Raw genomic sequence first — 25285 nt, 5'->3', positions numbered from 1 at the left:
TCACAAGAACAGCTCGGATACGGAAAACAGGGGCTCTGTTTGTCCTGTATGCTCCCAACAGGATTGGGTGTCCTGCTTCTAAGCAGACCATTGCGCGCTGGATCAGAGGTACGATTCAGCACGCTCATTCTATGGCAGGGAAATGGGAGAAAATAGAAGCGCTCAACACCTTCTGACACTGTATTCCTGGATCAGTTCACAACCAAAGGGTCAAAAAATGTTTTTTGATATTAAAAATAATTTATTATGATACAGTATAAAATACACTATACACAAGATATATATCTAACATAAAAACCCTATCCTCACTGAATTGCTACATAAGTAATGTTTTGAACTCACATCAATTGCATATGTGTATCAACAGACAATGCCAACTAGGTGACTTGCAGCAGAGTGATTGTAACAACTGTTGCAGTAATGTTACCAAGGCTGTTGTTTGACACTGTTAAAGGTAAAGTGAAACACAGTTGCTAAATGTGAAAAATAAGGTTATTGGGTGTAATCATGGGCTCTATAATCAAGAGCAATAGTCTGAAACGTCTCAAAGTTCCAGGAGCCGATGTAGGTGAAAGTAAATTGTTAAATTACCTCTCCAATAGGGCTGAGAGGTCCCGAGCGTCCTCGGGTGAGTCCAGAAAGCCCAAAAAGGATTGCATATTTGAAAAGCCGTGCTGGCCGGGATCCCGCTGTTTAGAACTGTTTTCCCTGGGCGTGCGCCGCCCGCTGCAGTGTGTGGGGAGAAACAGGTGTGCGGCTGCTGTAATGAGAAGCCCGCTGCAGGGATCAGATGCTTGGTGGGGCGCCTCGATCTCCCTGGACTGGCACCGTCCGTTAGAAATGGAGGGGAGAGAGGCTGATGGTTATCCACTGACGCCGCACGGAGCTGAGAGTACGGCTTTGTCCTGTGCTGGAACCCGCACTGTTTGCTCTTGCGGATGATAAACTGGAGCCGTGCGAAGAGTCCCAGAAACTGCAATCAATCACTGATTGATTGCAGTTTCTGGGACTCTTCGCACGGCTCCAGTTTATCATCCGCAAGAGCAAACAGTGCGGGTTCCAGCACAGGACAAAGCCGTACTCTCAGCTCCGTGCGGCGTCAGTGGATAACCATCAGCCTCTCTCCCCTCCATTTCTAACGGACGGTGCCAGTCCAGGGAGATCGAGGCGCCCCACCAAGCATCTGATCCCTGCAGCGGGCTTCTCATTACAGCAGCCGCACACCTGTTTCTCCCCACACACTGCAGCGGGCGGCGCACGCCCAGGGAAAACAGTTCTAAACAGCGGGATCCCGGCCAGCACGGCTTTTCAAATATGCAATCCTTTTTGGGCTTTCTGGACTCACCCGAGGACGCTCGGGACCTCTCAGCCCTATTGGAGAGGTAATTTAACAATTTACTTTCACCTACATCGTCTCCTGGAACTTTGAGACGTTTCAGACTATTGCTCTTGATTATAGAGCCCATGATTACACCCAATAACCTTATTTTTCACATTTAGCAACTGTGTTTCACTTTACCTTTAACAGTGTCAAACAACAGCCTTGGTAACATTACTGCAACAGTTGTTACAATCACTCTGCTGCTAGTCACCTAGTTGGCATTGTCTGTTGATACACATATGCAATTGATGTGAGTTCAAAACATTACTTATGTAGCAATTCAGTGAGGATAGGGTTTTTATGTTAGATATATATCTTGTGTATAGTGTATTTTATACTGTATCATAATAAATTATTTTTAATATCAAAAAACATTTTTTGACCCTTTGGTTGTGAACTGATCCAGGAATACAGTGTCAGAAGGTGTTGAGCGCTTCTATTTTCTCCCATTTCCTTTCCAGCTCATCAGCATAGGAGTAACACACTACTCCTTATAGAGGCGCACACACATTCGACACCTGTAATCCCATGTTTAAGACATTAGTTCTGTTTTAATTCATTTAAGATAATTGATAGACATAGGCGCAGCAAAAAATCTCCCTTCCTCATTCTATGGCAGGATTGCCGATAACGAATTCGTTGAAGGCACATTCTACTAGGAAGGTGGGCTCGCCCTGGGCTGCTGCCCGTGGAGTCTCGGCATTACAACTTTGCCGAGCAGCTACTTGGTCAGGGTCAAACACTTTTGCTAAATTTTATAAGTTTGACACTTTGGCCGATGAGGACCTACGGTTTGGTCAATCGGTGCTGCAGGGTCATCTGCACTCTCCCGCCCGTAATGGAGCTTTGGTATAAACCCCATGGTAATTAAATGGACCCCAGCATCCTCTAGGACGTATGAGAAAACAGGATTTCTCCTGGTCCGTAGAGGATGCTGGGCGCCCGACCCAGTGCATACTTTACCTGCAGTTTTGTTCAGTTAGTTACACAAGTTGTGTTACATTTGTTTTCAGCATGTTGCTGTAAATGGTTCATGCCTGTTGGCGTGTGTTATGTTGAATGCTATGTTGTGCGGCATGGTTGAGGTGTGAGCTGGTATGAGTCTCACCGTTAGTATAAATGTAAATCCTTTCCTCGAAATGTCCGTCTCCCTGGGCACAGTTCTTGTAACTGAGGTCTGGAGGAGGGGCATAGAGGGAGGTGCCCGTTCACACCCTTGAAAAGTCTTAAAGTGCCCATGGCTCCTGCAGAACCGTCTATACCACATGGTCATCAACTGGACCCCAGCATCCTCTACGGACTAGGAGAAAAGGATTTACCAGTAGGTATTAAAATCCTGTTTTTCTTGGTTTAATATTTTTCTTTAATTGCTGTTTTATTAAGATGTGCGTGTCCCATGGACGATACTTTAGTCAGAATATTTGTACAGTTTATGCAAACTGATACCATAAGTCTTCTTGCACCGTATTATCATATTGTATGTCTTCATTGATTGTATTTTCGGGGTTTTTTGCTCCTTGTTTGATATATTACAAAATTCAATAAATATATATGCCTCATGTTTATATATATATATATATATATATATATATAGATATATATATATATAGATATATATAAAAATATTTAGGGAGATGTATGAAGCATTGAAAATAGTAGAGAAGTGAGCCAGTGGAGAAGTTGCCCATGGTAACCAATAAGCTGCTACCTATAATATTACAGAATGCGCTTGATACATTTTACCTCAAAGCTGATTGGTTCCCATGAGCAACTTCTCCACAGGAACAATTATCCACTATTTATAATGTGTCATACATCTCCCCCCATTAAGCTATTTATACATAATTGACCGTACCTATTGTATTTGTTGTTTTTTTGTTGTTTTTTTATCTTGACAGGCTCTGACTGCATCAGATCTGAATTTGATCCTATATGTTTGTGAGACTGTAGATTCACAACAAGTTTTTGGTCAGCACCCATGCCCTCTTACTCAACCTGTCCTGCTTTCACTCATCCAGCAGCTGTCTTTTGATTTGTGTACCCGTACTGAACTCAAACTGAAGTAAGTCGCATCTAAGTAGAACAATTTATACTTTTTGTGTGTGCTTCATGTGAGCTTCTTTCTTTTTAGAACATTGAACTGCAATCCACATGTTTGAAATTTAATCTATGTGAAATGTAATTGATTAGTGTTGATATATTGCCCAGAGTAGTTTGTACTGGAAACAAAGGAAAGAATGTTTGCAAAAAAAAAATCTAACAAAAAAAAAAAAGCATTTTTTCCAAATGTGGCATTTTAGTGATTCTTCTTTAAAATGATTGTATTGATGCACTGTATATATTTTCTTTGTTTTGCTACTGTATGCTCTTTGTTTACTGCAATAAAAAGAGAGGTCTGTGGACAATGAATATAGTAATGCATCGTTTCCCACACCAGACTTATCGCTGATGTCGTTTTACTGAAAATGTGTATACCTATATTTTTTTTTTTAAGGTTATGATCCATAGGTACTGTCTATGTAATTTTGTGATGTATTCAAAAATCTGCTCTGTGCTGTGTACACCTCCAGTGCATAGTGTAACAGTGGCCATATTTTCTAAAATAGTAAAAAGGCTAAGTTAGCCTGTGCAGCTGCAAGAGTTTTTTGGCAACATACAGATGTGTCCTAATACATCTTGCCTCAATACACCACACAGCGGGAGATGTCTGGCATGAGTAAGCTGACGGGTCTCGTGTAACTCCGTTAGCACCAGGCGTCTATTTTTGCCGGAAATGCTTCTTATTTGCATCGCTGCAAGCAGACTCTGCCGATTAAATTGATATTTCTTTTTCATCCACTAGGGGTCACTGGAGTACTCTTGGGATATGGACGGTTCCACAGGAACTAGGCACTGAATAAATTAAAATTTGAGACTACTCCTCCCCTCCATATCCCAGAGTTCCTCAGTGTTTTTTCGGTGCTCACAGAGCAACAAGGCTTGTGGAGTTGGTCCACAATTATTGGATTTCTTTAGATTTTTTTCAATGTACCACATCCCTTCCCCCCCCTTCCAGAAAGGCGAGGGTCCGGGATAGTGGAAGCTGCTGAAGCAGCTGTGGGTGTCGGGCCTCTCTTAAAGAACTCCCTCACCACCACGTGCAGGACTCCTGCAGATAATGCTGGACGAAGCTTACAGAAGAAGCCCCGTCATAGCCCTCACCACAGGGTCCAGGTATGTTGGGACGGGGCGGTCAGCTCACGCTGCCGCCCCGCTGTGTGGGGATACTGTGTGTGTGTGTGGCCACCCACCGCTGCTTTCAGCCGCCCGCCGCCGCTTCCAGCGCCGCTGATTATGCTGCCTCCCCACCGCTCTGACCCGCGCCGGCCATGTTGATTTATGCATAGGCCGCTCCACGGCGCTATGCAGCGCGCTCCCCAGCCCGATGCAGTTTCCGGCTCCCTCTCCTCCATAGCCCGAACTCCGTGTATAGTGAGCGGTACACGGAGCACAGGGGAGGGGGGGGGGCACACAAATGAGAGTTAGGCAGGCTCCATAGTAAAATGAACTCATGTTCAACTCTTGTTTATAAAAAATACAGCAGCGCTGCATATGTATTACAATAGGCTATTAAGCCTTTGTTAAACAGGCTACAAGTTATTTGTGCAGGTTTGAATGCAACATAAGATGTTTATTAAATCTGCTTACATAATTATAAGTCTGCACTTTGTGTTATACTGTGAGCATGGGGACATATTTAACCATGCTTCCTGTTGTTTTTCCTGTTGTATTTCCAGAATTTACTGTATTACATCTCTCCTCCATTGAAGGCGCAGGGGTGTTAGGGGAAATTTGGGATCAGGCATATTGCTGACGTGCACTGCACTTGGCCAGATATATATTTATAGAGACACCTTAGTGCTATTTACTGAGTCGCTCAAGTTGTCTGTCTTTGTATTCTGTATTGTCTGTCTGCATAATGAGTAAGACACCAGCAAAGTCTAAAAAGCAGTTTCCCTGCCATGTCTGTAAGAGTGTATTACCGGATGGATCTACCACATGTACAGTATGTTTTGTAAATTCAGAGACAAATACAATTTCTGCTTCGGTTTCAAAGCCAATTTCAACCCCGGACCCGCCATGGGCTATGCTAGCAGATGTCCTGGCTGACTTGCAATCAGAATTGGCCGCCACTCGGCAAGAGCGAGAGGTGGCAAGATTTGAGTCTAGGACGAGACCGCTAGAACTACCGGTGGAGTCTCAGCCTTACCAAAAGTCCAAATCCTCTTTGGGTAAGAGGGATAAGTTTAATTTGTCTTATAATTTACCGGTTTCTGCTATGTTGCTTTCTGACGATTCTATGCCAGACCTCACTGTACAAGATGAGGTTGAGGAGGGCGAAGTAGACCAGCAGTCAGATGGTGATGATTTTGACAGCCCGGGCATTGATAATCTCATCAGAGCGCACCGCTCTGAAGTTTACAGAAACTGAGTAGCCTCTGACAAATGATGAGGTCGTCTTTACTAAACGACAGAGAACTCCAATGTGTTTTCCTGTTTCGGAATCTCTTAATAAAATGTTACTAGAAACAAGAAAGAATTCGGATAAACGGTTTTCTATACCTCACAGATTTAGGTCTAGTTATCCGTTTCCAGACTCGGTAACAGCTACATGGGAGAATCCGCCATTGGTGGATTCGTCTGTGTCTAAACTTACAAAGAAATTAACCATACGAGTACCAACTGCTACTACGCTTAAGGACCCTTCGGACCGTAAAATAGAAGCTATGCTAAAGTCCATGTATATAGCAGCAGGAGTGTTGCTTAGACCTGGGTTGGTTGGCATTTGGGTAACTAAGGCGCTAATGGTATGGATAACAGAACTCAAGTCTGCCTTAAGATATGATCACCTTATACTTCTCGCTGATCAAATCTGGGAAGCTACTGACTATCTATGTACAGCTTCTACTGACGTCTGTCAGCTCACTTCTCGCCTTTCATCATCGCTAGTTACAGCACGACGAGCGCTCTGGCTACGTTCTTGGCAAGCGGAGGCAGAGGTCAAAAAAGGTATAGAAGCGTTACCTTACGAGAAGTTGTTTGGTCCTGAATTGGACAAATGGATTTCTGAGGCCACGGGAGGAAAGTCGGTTTTCTTACCATTGCCTCCAACAGTACCTAGAATGAGATATTCTGGACTGGCGTTCAAATCCCTTAGACCTCAGTCCTTTAGCGGGCGTGGCAGGGGAACGGCCACACCTGGTAGACGAGGTCGGGGACGTGATTTCCAACAAACCAATACCACTCGTCAGGATACTAAAGTCACCGGCAAGCCAGTGGCATGACGGGCTCCCAGCCCATCTCGGATCTCCTATTGTGGGAGCACGCCTTCAGACATTCCAGTTGGCGTGGCTTCAGACGTCCACAGATGGGTGGATCCGCAATTTAGTCTTAAAAGGTTACAAAATAGAGTTCAACTGTCTCCCGCCAATGCAGTTTTTCAGGACAGGGCTGCCTGTGTCGGAAGACAAGAAGGCGGTTCTGCAGATTGCCATTCAGTCTCTGCTGGATGCAGCAGTTTTGATTCCGGTCCCTGTTCACCAACAGGGTCAGGGTTATTATTCCAGTCTGTTTGTGGTACCAAAGCCGGATGGCTCGGTCAGGCCAGTATTGAACTTAAAGTGTCTCAATCAGTACGTCACTTACTACAGATTCAAGATGGAATCTCTGCTGTCAGTAATTGCAGGCCTAGAGCCACAGGAATTCATGATTGCGCTGGATCTCAAGGATGCGTACTTACACATTCCGATTTGGCCACCTCATCAAAGGTTCTTGCGGTTTGCAATACGGCAGAACCATTACCAGTTTCAGGCTCTACCGTTTGGCCTCTCGTCAGCACCTCGGGTATTCACCAAGGTGATGTCTGTGATAATAGCTCATCTCAGATCCCTGGGAGTGATAATAGTTCCGTACTTGGACGATTTACTCATCAAAGCTCCGTCTCAACAAATCCTCCTTCGACAGGCGTTGCTGACATACAATGTACTGGTTCACCACGGTTGGATTGTCAACTTCAAGAAATCACATCTGATTCCGTCTCAACGACTTCAATTCCTAGTTATGATTCTCGATACGGTAAATCAAAGAATTTACCTACCCGAACAGAAAGTACAGGTCATTCGTCATCTGGTACAATTAGTGCTCAAGCCACGCACAGTCTCGGTACATTTGTGCATTCGCCTCTTAGGCACAATGGTGGCGGCTTTCGAAGCGCTTCAGTTTGGAAGACTTCACTCGCGTCCTTTTCAACTGGATGTGTTCACAGTGGTCGGGCTCGCATCTGCAGATTCACCGCAGGGTGAGGTTGTCTCCAAGGGCCAGAGTGTCTCTACTTTGGTGGCTCAAAGTAGAGAATCTAACCGCAGGGAAAAGGTTCGGCGCCTGGAATTGGATAATTCTCACGGCGGACGCTAGTCTCAGAGGTTGGGGAGCTGTAGTTCCAAATTATCAGCTCCAGGGTCTCTGGGCGGATCACGAAAAATTGCTGTCTATAAATGTCCTGGAACTCCGGGCAATTTACAATGCGCTACGACAAGCAGTGCACATGCTGCAGGCTCAGGCTGTTCAGGTGCAGTCAGACAATGCGAAGGCGGTCGCATACATCAACAAACAAGGAGGAACGAAAAGCCGCATGGCAATGCGGGAAGTAGCTCGAATCCTCAATTGGGCCGAGTATCACCAAGTGATATTGTCGGCAGTATTCATTCCGGGAGTGGACAACTGAGGTGAATTATCTCAGCCGTCGGGATTTTCATCCAGGAGAATGGGCATTAAATTCATAAGTGTTTCACATGCTAGTCCAGAAGTGGGGTTACCCGCAAGTGGACCTGATGGCATCTCGCCACAATCATCAAACACCCCAGTACGTGTCCAGAACGAGAGATTCAAAGGCAGTGGCGGTGGATGCTCTCACAATCACGTGGCCATACAGTCTCGTGTATCTGTTTCCACCGTTTCCGCTGCTCCCTCTGTTGTTAAAACGGATCAAAAGAGAGTCCGTCACAGTCATACTAGTGGCGCCTCATTGGCCTCGGAGAGCTTGGTTTTCGGATCTCCGCGGTCTACTCGCAGACGATCTTTGGCCGCTCCCACTACGTCAGGACCTGTTACAACAGGGTCCGTTCCTTTACCCCGATTTAGCGCGGCTGCGTTTGACGGGGTGGCTGTTGAGACAGCCCTCTTAAGAGAGGGCATTACAGAATCGGTTATACCAACCATGTTACGAGCTAGGAAGCCGGTTACGGCCGCTCATTATTACAGAATTTGGCGTGCCTATATAGGTTGGTGTGAAGCTCGGAAGTTTCCGACATCATCTTTCAAGTTATCCCGTCTTTTGTTATTTCTACAGATGGGGTTAGATGGAGGTCTGCATTTATCCACACTAAAAGTGCAGATATCTGCGTTGTCAATTTATTTTCAAAGAAGATTGGCTCTATTGCCGTCGGTACACACCTTTATGCAGGGTGTCCTCAGAGTACAGCCTCCATTCACTCCACCTACTGCGCCATGGGACTTGAATCTGGTTTTAGATTTCTTACAGTCTTTTTATTTCGAACCCTTACAACAAGTGGATATTAAGTTTCTCACTTGGAAAAAAAATTTCTCCTACCCTTGGGGTGTTTCAGATTTGGGTGCCTTGTCATGCAAGCCACCGTATTTAGTGTTTCATGATGATAGAGCGGAACTTCGGACGAATCCCGCTTTCCTACCAAAAGTAGTGTCCTCTTTTCACATCAATCAACCAATAGTAGTTCCTGTGTTAACAAGAGATTCTGGAACCTTGGATGTGGTACGCACACTACGCGTTTATGTATCCCGAACGTCTACAGTTCGTAAGACGGATACGTTGTTTATCCTCTATGATGCGGCCAAGATGGGTTGGCCAGCTTCTAAGCAGACCTTATCTAGATGGATAAAACTGACCATACGTCAGGCTTAAGCTAGCCATACATCAGACCAACTTTTCTCCAACACTCCAAACTTCCAACCATCCAACTTGTCTGTTCAACTAAAACAGTGCCCCACACATCTCACCAACTTTTTACCAGTGCTCCACACATCTAACCAACTTTTCATCAGACCAACCAACCTTCCAACTTTTGTCCAACTTGTGATGTCACCGAAGTAGGCGGACAGTGCCTGCCTACAGTTCTTCAGTTTTGTTTTGTTTTTTCATTTCAAAACATGCAGAAGTGTCTTTTTTTCAGTGAAACTGGGCTTTTCTTTCACCACCATACATTTATTAGATTTACTTATTTTTATACTGAACTATGGATACCAGCATGGTTGGGCTGCCAAGGCAATATATATATATATATATATATATATATATATATATATATACCAGATGTAGATATTCGGCACTCCCAATGTAGTAAAATGTACAGCTTGCCTGGTGCTCTCCTGAGCTTCAAAAAGCAAACATATCACAAACGATAGGCGGCACTCTAGGACTTTTCAAAAATCAAGAACATACGTGACCCTGTTCTGACAGCTTAACGTTTCGGTTTCGGTCATTTTCAATCCGCCACAGTTTGCTGGCGGAATCTAATAAAAAAATTTAAAAACATGGTTTTTTGGGTGTGTTTTTTTTTTGTAATAGCATATCTATTTATATTAGAATGGATTAGGTACTTGGTTTGTCTTTTTTGGAGGCACAAGTATTATTTATATATTTTTAAAAAGATTATTATTATTATTTTTTTTTTTAAATGGAATGGGAAAAACCCGAAAAAAAATTGCGTGGGGTCCCCCCTCCAAAGCATAACCAGCCTCGGGCTCTTCGAGCCGGGCCTGGTTTTAAAAATCCGGGGGAAAAACAGACAGGGGATCCCCCATATTTTTAAAACCAGCACCGGGCTCTGCGCCTGGTGCTGGTGCAAAAAATACGGGGGGACAAAAAGAGTAGGGGTCCCCCGTATTTTTTACACCAGCATCGAGCTCCACTAGCTGGACAGATAATGCCACAGCCGGGGGTCACTTTTATACAGTGCCCTGCGGCCGTGGCATTAAATATCCAACTAGTCACCTCTGGCCGGGGTACCCTGGGGGAGTGGGGACCCCTTCAATCAAGGGGTGTCCCCCCCCCAGCCACCCAAGGGCCAGGGGTGAAGCCCGAGGCTGTCCCCCCCCATCCAAAGGCTGCGGATGGGGGGCTGATAGCCTTGAGAAAATGGAAAGAATATTGTTTTTTCCAGTAGTACTACAAGTCCCAGCAAGCCTCCCCCGCAAGCTGGTACTTGGAGAACCACAAGTACCAGCATGCGGGAGAAAAACGGGCCCGCTGGTACCTGTAGTTCTAATGGAAAAAAATACCCAAATAAAAACAGGAGACACACACCGTGACAGTAAAACTTTATTTCACACATGTCGACACACACATACTTACCTATGTTGACACGAAGCAGTCGGTCCTCTTCTCCAAGTAGAATCCACGGGTACCTGAAAATAAAAGATAATTATACTCACCTGATCCAGGGTCCAGATTATAATCCACGTACTTGGCAAAACAACAAACCGAACACCCGGACCAAACGGACTGAAAGGGGTCCCATGTTTACACATGGGACCCCTTTCCACGAATGCAGAGACACCCCCGTGACAGCTGTCACAGAAGTGTCTCTTCAGCCAATCAGGAAGCGCCACTCCGTGGCACTCACCTGATTGGCTCTGTGCGCGTCTGAAGTGACAGAAGCGCATCGCACAGCTCCCTCCATTAGTTTCAATGATGGGAACTTTCCGGTCAGCGGTGGGGTTACCCGCGGTCAGCCGCGGACCGCGGGTGACCTCACAGCTGACCGGACAGTTCCCACCATTGAATATGTGTGTGTGTGTGTGTGTGTGTGTGTGTGTGTGTGTGTGTGTGTGTGTCAGTGTATGTGGGTGTGACAGTATGTGTGTATACCAGTGTATATGTGTGTGTCACAGTGTACATACATGTGTATCAAAGTGTATATGTGTGTGTATCACAGTTTACATATGTGTGTATCAGTTATATGTGTGTGTGTGTGTCAGTGTATGTGGGTGTGACAGTATGTGTGTATACCAGTGTATATGTGTGTGTCACGGTGTACATACATGTGTATCAAAGTGTATATGTGTGTGTATCACAGTTTACATATGTGTGTATCAGTTATATATGTGTGTGACAGTATATGTGAGTGTGTCAGTGTATATAGGTGTGTCTCAGTGTGTGTGTGTGACAGTGTGTATATATGTATATGTCAGTATGTGTGTGTATCTCAGTGTATGAGTGTGTCACAGTGTCTATACAGTACGTGTCTATCACAGTGTATATATGTGTGTCTATCACAGTGTATATAGGTGTGTCTCAGTGTGTGTGTGTGACAGTGTGTGTATATATGTATATGTCAGTATGTGTGTGTGTGTGTGTATCTCAGTGTATGAGTGTGTCACAGTGTCTATACAGTATGTGTCTATCACAGTGTATATATGTGTGTCTATCACAGTGTATATTTGTGTGTCTATCACACTGTATATATGTGTGTATCAGTGTACATATGTGTCAGTGTATATATATATATATATATATATATGTGTGTATATCAGTGTACATAAATATGTGTGTCAGTGTGTGTGTATATATATATATATGTGCGTGTCAGTGTGTATATATGTGTGTCTGTCTGGCGGGCGGTGAATTAGCGGTGCGGGAGCCGGTGCGGGCGGAGGGAGGCTGGCTGGCGGGCGGGGATGAATTAGCGGTGCGGGCGGAGGGAGGCTGGCGGCCGGGGGGCGGGGGGGAATTAGTGGTGCGGGAGCCGGTGCGGGCGGAGGGAGGCTGGCGGCTGTGATGGGAAGGAAGCTGGGCGGGTGAGGTGGCCGAAGGAATAAAGACTGGGCGGGATGGATGGGGCGGCCGGCGGAGGAAAGGGACTGGCGGGCGGAGGGGGGTTAATTTGCGGTGCGGGAGGCTGGCGGTGCGGGACAGAGATGGACGGTGCAGTGTGGCTGTGCGGTGGCTGGTCACTGCGGCTGGGGCGGTGAGGTGGCCGGAGGGGGATTGGTCAGAGAGGGTCCTCTGCAGCCCGAGACAAAAGTAGGCGGACACTAGCAGCCAGTGTCCGCCTACTTATCGTTCAGTTGGGGGGAAAGTTTTCCCCTACACCTGAACGATTGGTTGGGAAAATCAAACAGGTTTGATTTTCCCAACTAGTTGGTCAGACCGTTTCTGACCGTGTTTTAGCGTGTGGGAGCAAACGGCTGATAATCGTTTGCTCCCACACACTGCCAGATTATCTTTCCAACCAGCCAACTAGTTGGCTGGTTGGAAAGATATCGTCCTGGTGTATGGCTAGCATTACCTTCATGCTAGGTTACAGCCGCCTACATCAGTAACAGCTCATTCCACACGTTCTGTGGGAACGTCATGAGCAGCTGGTCGTGGGGCTTCTACGACTCAGCTTTGCCGTGCGGCTACATGGTCTTCAGTGCACACGTTTGTGCGCTTTTACAAGTTTGATACTTTTGCGGCATCAGCATCTAGCTTTGGCCGTCTAGTGTTACAGGTGCCAAACAGCTCTCCCGCCCACGGGGAAACTTTGCTACGTCCCAAGAGTACTCCAGTGACCCCTAGTCGATGAAAAAGAAAATAGGATTTTGGTACTTACCAGGTAAATCCTTTTCTTTGAATCCATAGGGGGCACTGGACGCCCACCCAGAGCAGTTTTACCTGGTTGTGGTAGGTTCAGAGAATCTTATGGTAACACACTCTCACCGACTGCTTCAAATTAGCAAGTTCTATAGGGGTTTGGTGTCAACTGTTAGTTGTCAGTAACGTTATGTGTCCACTTTATTGTTGTCCATTTTGTTATATGTAATTCTCCATTGTCAACCTCTATAGCTCCTGTTCGGCTCAGTAAAAAACACTGAGGTACTCTGTGATATGGAGGGGAGGAGTAGTCTCAAATTTTATTTTATTCAGTGTCTAGTTCCTGTGGAACCGACCATATCCCAAGAGTACTCCAGTGACCCCTATGGATTCAAAGAAAAGGATTTACCTGGTAAGTACCAAAATCCTATTTTCTCCGGCTGGGTCCATAGGTTATCCACAGGATAACATTGGGATATGCCGGAGCGACAGCGGAAATGGCACCAAATAGTAACGAGCTTTCTGGCCTCACAGGATGGATCGGGGCTCCTCCATATAATCCCGCCCACCGACTCGGCCAAATCAGTTTTTTGTTTAAAGCTGCAGGAGCCGGACCAATGTAACAGGGCTGCTGTTAAGGCAGCCCTAAGCTTTTATTTTTATAGTCTTACTTTGTTTTGAGTGATCTTTCTTAACAGCGTTTTAAATGCATGCTAGAAAGAGTCGCTCCAACAACTCTCCACCAGGACCCAACAACTCTTACCTCCGGGTACTAGTGCTGTCTCGGCAGGCGTCTGTGACGGATGTTCTAGCAGGTCCAGTAGACGTTACCAGGCTGTGGCCGGAGCATGGGGAGAAGGTAAGGCATCGGTTCCACTTACTAGGGGATTCCGGACACAGCCGCAATGTTTTGGAGGAGACTACAAACAGTGGCTGATGCGGCGCCACTCTTAAGTGCTCCAGCGCTATGCTTTAGGGATCATAGGTGCCAGAACTAGGTTGAGGCCACGATCCCTGGAGTTGATGTCAGCAGGGGGAGTCAGACGCTCTCCTGGTCGCCCCTCCCCCCAGTTCATGGCCAGTTTCCGTGCGTCCCCCGTTCATGAACTGATGACCCCACTTCCATCTCAGACGCTACCATGAGGGTACTCGGTCGCAGCTTTGTCCGCTGCGGTTGTGTACACTAGAGTTGCCGCAGAGACTGGGTCGCAGACAGGAGCGTCTGGATACACTCATCGTTCACTGAGCGTCTGTGTCCGTTTATTGAGCGTCTGTGTCTCTGATCAGTTACCGTAGCGGCAGTGTACACATCTATACCTTGCCTGTCATCTGCCCTCAGGTCCCTATCCCCTTATTCAGTCTTCCTTCTCCCCTAGATTGTAGGTTCCTAGGAGCAGGGTTCTACTCCCTCCTGTTCTTACAGCCCTCTTCTCACAGCCCTCTTCTCTAGCATGTCAATGATAGCCTTCTCCTTCTCAGTGGCCATTTAGGCTGGAATCTTCTCGCTCACAGCTCTACACCTGCTATTTGTGCTGTCACTGTTGGAGACAGGTTCCACTCTTCGCTGGTTACTCCCTCACTCATCCTTGCTTCCCAGCTGTATTGCATACTGAGAATTTTGGTGCTCTGTTGTTGTCTTAGTTATTGTAATGTTATATAATGTTCTGTGTGTTCTGTACTGTCCTACTGTTGCCATATATGTATGGCACTGTGGACCGCTTGTGGCACCTTTATTTAAAAAAAAAATTAATAGCAGCAAATGTGGTACTTACATTTGGTGTTAAGCAGTGAGATCACTTAGTTACACAGATAGCAAGGATCTACAGTGAAAAATTAAGAATGTATCGCCATTTTACAGTTATTTCATATGATAACTGAAAAGCCTTTGTTACATGAATTGTGTTGAGACTTGTGGATAAGACAACAGGATAGTATTAATTACAACATTAGTCCAATGTGAGCAAGAGAAACCTTAGGGGGATGACGGCGAGGACTACAATGAGTCTGATGAGAAGAACAACAGGCAGGATGAGGTCCCTAAACAGAATCAGTAAGGAGCACTAGGAGTTAAAGGATATACGAGGGAAAAGCCAGCTGAGGTGGAACTACTGCTCCAGACACCAGAAAGGTGTTCAGTTAAATATGTGGTTGGGCACTGGAAGGCCTGTGTGAAATTTGAGGTTGTCCCCTAGTTTGGATACCAGACCACAGATATAAGAAAGTTTGTCCATAAGTAAGAGGTGATCATGAAGGCTTATAGCATCCCAAAACCAGACTGGCCTGATTTAAGTTAAGGGGTTTGTGCAGTAAAGGTTCTTGTGGGGAACGACTTTGCCCACGGATTTGAGAGCTACAGATGTATCCTCATACATCTAGCCTCAATATACCACGTAATGGTAGTTGCCTGTCGTGAGAGAGTCGCAACTCTGCTAGCGTAGGGCGTCTTTTTGCCAAAAATGTGTCTTATTTGCAACATGATGCAGCTATGATGCAACAGTTATGATGGTCAAATAAAGGGATATGTGACACTTGACATGGTAAAAAGCCACAGCAATTGCTTCATAACACTTCGTATACAGATTAAGAGACTCGGACGCACACAGAAATTCAAGTGTGACGTATCAAGTTAATCAGCAGAGTCTCCTGGTGGGTCCTAGCTGCATCACGTTGCGACAAAGATGCATGTCCTGCAAAGAATGCCCAATGCTAACAGAGTCTTACAAGACATGGCATGCCAAGAGGGGCTGTTTGGTATGACAGCAGCAAAGGTGTATGAGGACATATCTGTACTGTGTCAGGAAAGTTGTCCCGAACAAGCTGTAACCCTTGAGAAAACTGAATGCCAACTCTGCACCATCAGCTAAGATTTGCTAGCAGTCCATCTTTACCCCTGTGGGTAAGTAGCAATGTCTGACCTGATGGGGACTGGGGGTTGGCAATAGGGCTTAATTGTGGGCTGCTCTATGCAACGTATCGCAAATGAGGCTAGTGCCAGTGGTGAGGTAGAGGAGTTTGGGTCGAAGTATGGCCTATTGTACAGAGTGGCTGATTCAACTCGGGAGCAGTTAGTGGCAACCCAGGACTATAGGGATTGTTGGTTAGCTCAGACCCATGGAGATGGGGGGGGGTGGCAGGGAAAGCAGAAGGATACGAGTCCAGCTCAGTCAGGCGATCTGGTAACTAGGGTTAAGGAGGCGTTTGAACTGATACATAGCCAGGTATGTCGCCTGTCAACAGAGGAAATGACAGTACTATGTAGCAGATGGAGAGTCACAGGAGACTGGAAGACAGCAGATGTAGGTAAAAGTAAATGACTGCTCACCATTAATGTCAGTGAGTCTCACTAGTGAGAATAGACTGCAGTATGACTGCAGAAGGCCGTTCTGGAGAAGGGAGCATGCTGGGGATACTGACTCAGCTAGTATGGATGGAATGAGAGGAAGAGACACAGTGACCTACACATCTAGAGAGAGAATTACAGTAGCTAGTTAGTATTGCTAAAAGAAGGATAGCTACTGAGGTAGGGGACCGTAAATTGCCACAGAGGAAAGATTGCTCAGCCATAACTGGCTACTATGGAATGGAAGTCCATTAAAACATATGAAAGCTATAGGCTTTGTGCAGCCTGGTGGAATGTGAGGAAGTGAAAGGTCTGTGGACAATTAATATAGTTATGCCTCGTTCCCTATGTCGTGCGAGTCTGTTGGAATGAACTTGTTGTATACTAGAGATGTGCACCGGAAATTTTTCGGGTTTTGGGTTCGGTTCCGCGGCCGTGTTTTGGGTTCGACCGCGTTTTGGCAAAACCTCACCGATTTTTTTTTGTCGGATTCGGGTGTGTTTTGGATTCGGGTGTTTTTTTCAAAAAACACTAAAAAACAGCTTAAATCATAGAATTTGGGGGTCATTTTGATCCCAAAGTATTATTATTAACCTTAAAAACCATAATTTCCACTCATTTTCAGTCTATTCTGAATACCTCACACCTCACAATATTATTTTTAGTCCTAAAATTTGCACCGAGGTCGCTGGATGACTAAGCTAAGCGACCCTAGTGGCCGACACAAACACCGGGCCCATCTAGGAGTGGCACTGCAGTGTCACGCAGGATGTCCCTTCCAAAAAACCCTCCCCAAACAGCACATGACGCAAAGAAAAAAAGAGGCGCAATGAGGTAGCTGTGTGAGTAAGATAAGCGACCCTAGTGGCCGACACAAACACCGGGCCCATCTAGGAGTGGCACTGCAGTGGCACGCAGGATGGCCCTTCCAAAAAACCCTCCCCAAACAGCACATGACGCAAAAAATTAAATTAAGAAAAATTAATTAATTAATTAAATTAAGAAAAATGAAAGAAAAAAGAGGTGCAAGATGGAATTGTCCTTGGGCCCTCCCACCCACCCTTATGTTGTATAAACAGGACATGCACACTTTAACCAACCCATCATTTCAGTGACAGGGTCTGCCACACGACTGTGACTGAAATGACGGGTTGGTTTGGACCCCCACCAAAAAAGAAGCAATTAATCGCTCCTTGCACAAACTGGCTCTACAGAGGCACGATCTCCACCTCATCATCATCCTCCGATATATCACCGTGTACATCCCCCTCCTCACAGATTATCAATTCGTCCCCACTGGAATCCACCATCTCAGCTCCCTGTGTACTTTGTGGAGGCAATTGCTGCTGGTGAATGTCTCCACGGAGGAATTGATTATAATTCATTTTAATGAACATCATCTTCTCCACATTTTCTGGATGTAACCTCGTACGCCGATTGCTGACAAGGTGAGCGGTGGCACTAAACACTCTTTCGGAGTACACACTTGTGGGAGGGCAACTTAGGTAGAATAAAGCCAGTTTGTGCAAGGGCCTCCAAATTGCCTCTTTTTCCTGCCAGTATAAGTACGGACTGTGTGACGTGCCTACTTGGATGCGGTCACTCATATAATCCTCCACCATTCTTTCAATGGTGAGAGAATCATATGCAGTGACAGTAGACGACATGTCCGTAATCGTTGTCAGGTCCTTCAGTCCGGACCAGATGTCAGCATCAGCAGTCGCTCCAGACTGCCCTGCATCACCGCCAGCGGGTGGGCTCGGAATTCTGAGCCTTTTCCTCGCACCCCCAGTTGCGGGAGAATGTGAAGGAGGAGATGTTGACAGGTCGCGTTCCGCTTGACTTGACAATTTTGTCACCAGCAGGTCTTTGAACCCCAGCAGACTTGTGTCTGCCGGAAAGAGAGATCCAAGGTAGGCTTTAAATCTAGGATCGAGCACGGTGGTCAAAATGTAGTGCTCTGATTTCAACAGATTGACCACCCGTGAATCCTTGTTAAGCGAATTAAGGGCTCCATCCACAAGTCCCACATACCTAGCGGAATCGCTCCGTGTTAGCTCCTCCTTCAATGTCTCCAGCTTCTTCTGCAAAAGCCTGATGAGGGGAATGACCTGACTCAGGCTGGCAGTGTCTGAACTGACTTCACGTGTGGCAAGTTCAAAGGGCATCAGAACCTTGCACAATGTTGAACTCATTCTCCACTGCGCTTGAGACAGGTGCATTCCACCTCCTATATCGTGCTCAATTGTATAGGCTTGAATGGCCTTTTGCTGCTCCTCCAACCTCTGAAGCATATAGAGGGTTGAATTCCACCTCGTTACCACTTCTTGCTTCAGATGATGGCAGGGCAGGTTCAGTTGTTTTTGGTGGTGCTCCAGTCTTCTGTACGTGGTGCCTGTACGCCGAAAGTGTCCCGCAATTCTTCTGGCCACCGACAGCATCTCTTGCACGCCCCTGTCGTTTTTTTTAAAAATTCTGCACCACCAAATTCAAGGTATGTGCAAAACATGGGACGTGCTGGAATTTGCCCATATTTAATGCACACACAATATTGCTGGCGTTGTCCGATGCCACAAATCCACAGGAGAGTCCAATTGGGGTAAGCCATTCCGCGATGATCTTCCTCAGTTGCCGTAAGAGGTTTTCAGCTGTGTGCGTATTCTGGAAAGCGGTGATACAAAGCGTAGCCTGCCTAGGAAAGAGTTGGCGTTTGCGAGATGCTGCTACTGGTGCCGCCGCTGCTGTTCTTGCGGCGGGAGTCCATACATCTACCCAGTGGGCTGTCACAGTCATATAGTCCTGACCCAGCCCTGCTCCACTTGTCCACATGTCCGTGGTTAAGTGTACATTGGGTACAACTGCATTTTTTAGGACACTGGTAAATCTTTTTCTGACGTTCGTGTACATTATCGGTATCGCCTGCCTAGAGAAGTGGAACCTAGATGGTATTTGGTAACGGGGGCACACTACCTCAAGAAATTGTCTAGTTCCCTGTGAACTAACGGAGGATACCGGACGCACGTCTAACACCAACATAGTTGTCAAGGCCTCAGTTATCCGCTTTGCAGCAGGATGACTGCTGTGATATTTCATCTTCCTCGCAAAGGACTGTTGGACAGTCAATTGCTTACTGGATGTAGTACAAGTGGGCTTACGACTTCCCCTCTGGGATGACCATCGACTCCCAGCAGCAACAACAGCAGCGCCAGCAGCAGTAGGCGTTACACGCAAGGATGCATCGGAGGAATCCCAGGCAGGAGAGGAATCGTCAGAATTGCCAGTGACATGGCCTGCAGGACTATTGGCATTCCTGGGGAAGGAGGAAATTGACACTGAGGGAGTTGGTGGGGTGGTTTGCGTGAGCTTGGTTACAAGAGGAAGGGATTTACTGGTCAGTGGACTGCTTCCGCTGTCACCCAAAGTTTTTGAACTTGTCACTGACTTATTATGAATGCGCTGCAGGTGACGTATAAGGGAGGATGTTTCGAGGTGGTTAACGTCCTTACCCCTACTTATTACAGCTTGACAAAGGCAACACACGGCTTGACAAATGTTGTCCGCATTTCTGGTGAAATACTTCCACACCGAAGAGCTGATTTTTTTGGTATTTTGACCAGGCATGTCAATGGCCCTATTCCTCCCACGGACAACAGGTGTCTCCCCGGGTGCCTGACTTAAACAAACCACCTCACCATCAGAATCCTCCTGGTCAATTTCCTCCCCAGCGCCAGCAACACCCATATCCTCCTCATCCTGGTGTACTTCAACACTGACATCTTCAATCTGACTATCAGGAACTGGACTGCGGGTGCTCCTTCCAGCACTTGCAGGGGGCGTGCAAATGGTGGAAGGCGCATGCTCTTCACGTCCAGTGTTGGGAAGGTCAGGCATCGCAACCGACACAATTGGAGTCGGACTCTCCTTGTGGATTTGGGATTTCGAAGAACGCACAGTTCTTTGCAGTGCTTTTGCCAGCTTGAGTCTTTTCATTTTTCTAGCGAGAGGCTGAGTGCTTCCATCCTCATGTGAAGCTGAACCACTAGCCATGAACATAGGCCAGGGCCTCAGCCGTTCCTTGCCACTCCGTGTGGTAAATGGCATATTGGCAAGTTTACGCTTCTCCTCCGACAATTTGATTTTAGATTTTGGAGTCCTTTTTTTACTGATATTTGGTGTTTTGGATTTTACATGCTCTGTACTATGACATTGGGCATCGGCCTTGGCAGACGACGTTGCTGGCATTTCATCGTCTCGGCCATGACTAGTGGCAGCAGCTTCAGCACGAGGTGGAAGTGGATCTTGATCTTTCCCTAATTTTGGAACCTCAACATTTTTGTTCTCCATATTTTAATAGGCACAACTAAAAGGCACCTCAGGTAAACAATGGAGATGGATGGATACTAGTATACTTATGGATGGACTGCCGAGTGCTGACACAGAGGTAGCTACAGCCGTGGACTACCGTACTGTGTCTGCTGCTAATATAGACTGGATGATAATGAGATGAAATCAATATAATATCACTAGTACTGCAGCCGGACAGGTATGTATATTTATTATGTAATGACTGATGACGGACCTGCTGGACACTGTCAGCTCAGCTGCACCGCAGACTGCTACAGTAAGCTACTATACTATAGTAGTATGTACAAAGAAGAAAGAAATAAAATAAAAAAACCACGGGGAGGTGGTATACAATTATGGATGGACTGCCGAGTGCCGACACAGAGGTAGCTACAGCCGTGGACTAACGTACTGTGTCTGCTGCTAATATAGACTGGATGATAATGAGATGAAATCAATATATATGTATATATAGTATCACTAGTACTGCAGCCGGACAGGTATATATATTTATTATGTAATGACTGATGACGGACCTGCTGGACACTGTCAGCTCAGCAGCACCGCAGACTGCTACAGTAAGCTACTATACTATAGTAGTATGTACAAAGAAGAAAGGAAAAAAAAAAAACACGGGGAGGTGGTATACAATTATGGATGGACTGCCGAGTGCCGACACAGAGGTAGCTACAGCCGTGGACTAACGTACTGTGTCTGCTGCTAATATAGACTGGATGATAATGAGATGAAATCAATATATATGTATATATAGTATCACTAGTACTGCAGCCGGACAGGTATATATATTTATTATGTAATGACTGATGACGGACCTGCTGGACACTGTCAGCTCAGCAGCACCGCAGACTGCTACAGTAAGCTACTATACTATAGTAGTATGTACAAAGAAGAAAGAAAAAAAAAAAAACCACGGGGAGGTGGTATACAATTATGGATGGACTGCCGAGTGCCGACACAGAGGTAGCTACAGCCGTGGACTAACGTACTGTGTCTGCTGCTAATATAGACTGGATGATAATGAGATGAAATCAATATATATGTATATATAATATCACTAGTACTGCAGCCGGACAGGTATATATATTTATTATGTAATGACTGATGACGGACCTGCTGGACACTGTCAGCTCAGCAGCACCGCAGACTGCTACAGTAAGCTACTATAGTAGTATGTATAAAGAAGCATGAAAAAAAAAAAACCACGTAGGTGGTATACAATATATATATATATATATATATATATATATATATATATATATATATATATTATATACAATTATATATATATATATATATATATATTAAACTGGTGGTGGTGATTGATTATTAAACTGGTGGTCAGGTCACTGGTCACACTATCAGCAACTTGCAAGTAGTACTCCTAAGCAGACAATCACAAAATATATTATACTGGTCTGGTGGTCAGTGTGGTCACAATGGCAGTGTGGCACTGACTCTGGCAGCAAAAGTGTGCACTGTACGTTATATGTACTCCTGAGTCCTGCTCTCAGACTCTAACTGCTCCCCACTGTCAGTGTCTCCCCCACAAGTCAGATAATTAATACAGTCACACTATCTAATCTATATCACTTCAGCAAGTAGTAGTAGTATAGTAGTACTCCTCCTAATAATGCTCCCCAAAATTACTACTACTGTGTCTCTCTCTACTGTCTCACTCTCTTCTCTAAACGAAGAGGACGCCAGCCACGTCCTCTCCCTATGAATCTCAATGCACGTGTGAAAATGGCGGCGACGCGCGGCTCCTTATATAGAATCCGAGTCTCGCGATAGAATCCGAGCCTCGCGAGAATCCGACAGCGGGATGATGACGTTCGGGCGCGCTCGGGTTAACCGAGCAAGGCGGGAAGATCCGAGTCGCTCGGACCCATGTAAAAAAACAAGAAGTTCGGGCGGGTTCGGTTTCCGAGGAACCGAACCCGCTCATCTCTATTGTATACCCATGCTTTTTTAAGGTTATGATCCACATATCTGCCTATATATTTACAGTATGTGATGTTTTCAAAATGTGTTGTGTAAACCAGTGCATAGTATAACACTGGTCATATTGTCTAAAATAATTAAAAGATAGAAACATAGAATTTGATGGCAGATAATAACCACTTGGCCTATCTTGTCTGCACTTTTTTTACCATATTTTTATCTCAAACCTTATTTGATCCTTAATTCTTTGTAAGGATATCCTTATGTCTATCTGATGCATGTTTAAATTGCTCTACTGTCTTAGCCTCTATCACCTTTGATGGGAGGCTATTCCACTTGTCCACTACCCTTTCTGTGAAGTAATTTTTTCACAAATTTCCCCTGAACCTACCTCCCTCCAGTCTCAGTGCACATCCTCGTTTCCTATTGCTTCTCTTCATTTGGAGAATGTTTCCCTCTTTTACTTCGTTAAAACCCTTGATATATTCGAATGTTTCTATCATGTCCACCGTTTCCCTTCTCTGCTCAAAACTATACATATTGATATTTTTTAGTCTTTCAGGCTATGTTTTGTGATGTAGGCCATGCACCATTTTAGTTGCCCTTCTTTGTACAGTCTCTAATGTAATAATATCCTTTTGAAGATATGGCCTCCAGAATTGAACACAGTATTCTAGATGAGGCCGTACCAATGACCTATACAGTGGCATTATTACGTCTTTCTTTCTGCTGCTGATTCCTCTCCCAGTGCAGCCAAGCAACTGACTAGCCTTCCTCATTGCTTTGTTACATTGCTTACCTGCCTTTAAGTAACTGCCATGGAGGGGAAAAGTTGGGGGGCAATCAACACCCACTACCTTGAGGAGATATAATCTGTCTTTTAACTGTATGTTTGTGGATGGGTGACTAGGAACTATGTTTCCCTCACCGGTGTATGCCATACCTTCAAAGGATCAAATATTCTGGTGATTGTATATCCTTAAGCTGGGTACATACCTAAAGATTTATCTGTCCCAATCTGTCTAGTGTTAATAAAAATCTGGTAATGTTTGGAGCAAATGGCATTCAACCATTTGCTTCCAAATGCTGGAAAACAGACAATGGTCTCCAGACAAATTGGTTTAATCCATTTGATTTAACAAATGTATTTGAACTTTAATTTTTGTCCATTTTCAGATGTTTGGGAGCAAATGGTTATTTGTCATTTGTTCCCATACATTACCAGATTTTAGTTCCCAGCTACCTAGCTTTATGTCTGTATTGCCACAGAATAAGCTGTGTTTTGATTACAGCCATCTGCCTGAGTGGAGAAAATAAAAAAAAAAACACCAAGACATGCAATCCTCACACTTACAGTACCATGAATTTAATCATGTTGAACTGCAGATGTCAACAGTAACCATTTATAAGTTAGAAAATCAATGCAGTGTCATGTTTTAATAGGTAACTTTAAATCTGTGTGATTACTTAAGCAAAATAAATAAATAAGGTCAATATTTTTACAAGGTAAATTGAAATGTAGTATAAAATACTTTTAATTGTTGAAAGAATTGTGGGGAGGTTAGTACCTTTTGCAAACCTCTTGGTTTTGCCCAGAACTCCAGATACTGTGGATTGAGGGGGATACCCACAAATATTAAGTATCCCTCGAATGTACCATGGGCAGACTTCAGCAAATATCTATGAGATCTGTTTCAGCCCCTCCATTTCTGACTGCAGCTGCAGTCCCTAGGTTTCTGTCATGATTGTGAAGCTGTCAGATTTTCCAAGCCCTATCAGCTAAGGTCACCTGAAGAAGGCAGTAGCTGCTGTAGCCTATGGGCTACTTTTCTCAAAATTTACGGTTATAGGTTTCCTCCAGAATAAAGTATCTGTATACGAAATGATGCAATGTAACAGCTTTTTCTCAATACAAGCCTTTGTGCTCTGTATGCAGACTCAGTCACACACAATATTCATGTGTTGTATATCAAGTTAATCAGCATAGTCTCCTGGTGCATCCTAATCTCATCGCTAAAATGCGCTTCCATCAAAAGAAGATGCAGAGTTGCACAGGACCTGGCGACTTACTTGCGTCAGGCGTCTCACACTTCATGGCATATTAATGCTAGATGTATGAGTACACCTCTATAAGTATCAATTTACAGAGGGTTGATACTCCCTGCAAGCATGGCACTGGTTTAACAATGACTCCGGTGAAGCAGGTGCAAGTGATTAAGACCAAGGATCTGCAGCTTCAGTTGCCTTAACAGAAAAGATGGATGACTGGACTGAAACTGATTCTCAGATTAAGGACAAGGATTCATATGTGACAGATATTGTGAGAAAACAGGAGACTGTCTTTGCACATACTTTTCAATGTGATACTGCAGAACTAAATAAGTAGCATCCCAGGTTTGGGAAGTCCATGGATCAGATCCACATAATACAATGGCTGAAACCATAAGAAAAAATAAGGAGAAATTTGACAATACTGATCAACTGTAAATATTTGTCCTGCTATCTGCCACCACAGCAAATCCACTGTACTGGGCGAGACAGTGGAGGATTGGGAGGATTCCACAAGCAGTTTATTTACTGATGAGAAGTTTGCCTAGAAACAGGCCAT

At 45.2% G+C, this 25285-nt stretch overlaps 1 protein-coding gene across 2 annotated transcripts in view; it reads left to right on the top strand.

Annotated features, from left to right (window-relative positions):
• EDC4 (enhancer of mRNA decapping 4) overlaps window positions 1–25285 on the top strand; it is a 1121437-nt gene that overhangs the window by 1070838 nt on the left and 25314 nt on the right. For both annotated transcript variants that reach the window (XM_063945256.1, XM_063945257.1), the window contains one exon: window positions 3280–3443. In XM_063945256.1, the coding sequence (XP_063801326.1) occupies window positions 3280–3443 (164 nt within the window). The remainder of the gene's footprint in view (window positions 1–3279; window positions 3444–25285) is intronic.

This window comes from Pseudophryne corroboree, chromosome 11 (assembly GCF_028390025.1).
Source record: "Pseudophryne corroboree isolate aPseCor3 chromosome 11, aPseCor3.hap2, whole genome shotgun sequence".
Lineage (NCBI taxonomy): Eukaryota > Metazoa > Chordata > Amphibia > Anura > Myobatrachidae > Pseudophryne > Pseudophryne corroboree.
This window is presented reverse-complemented; position numbering and strand designations above follow the sequence as displayed.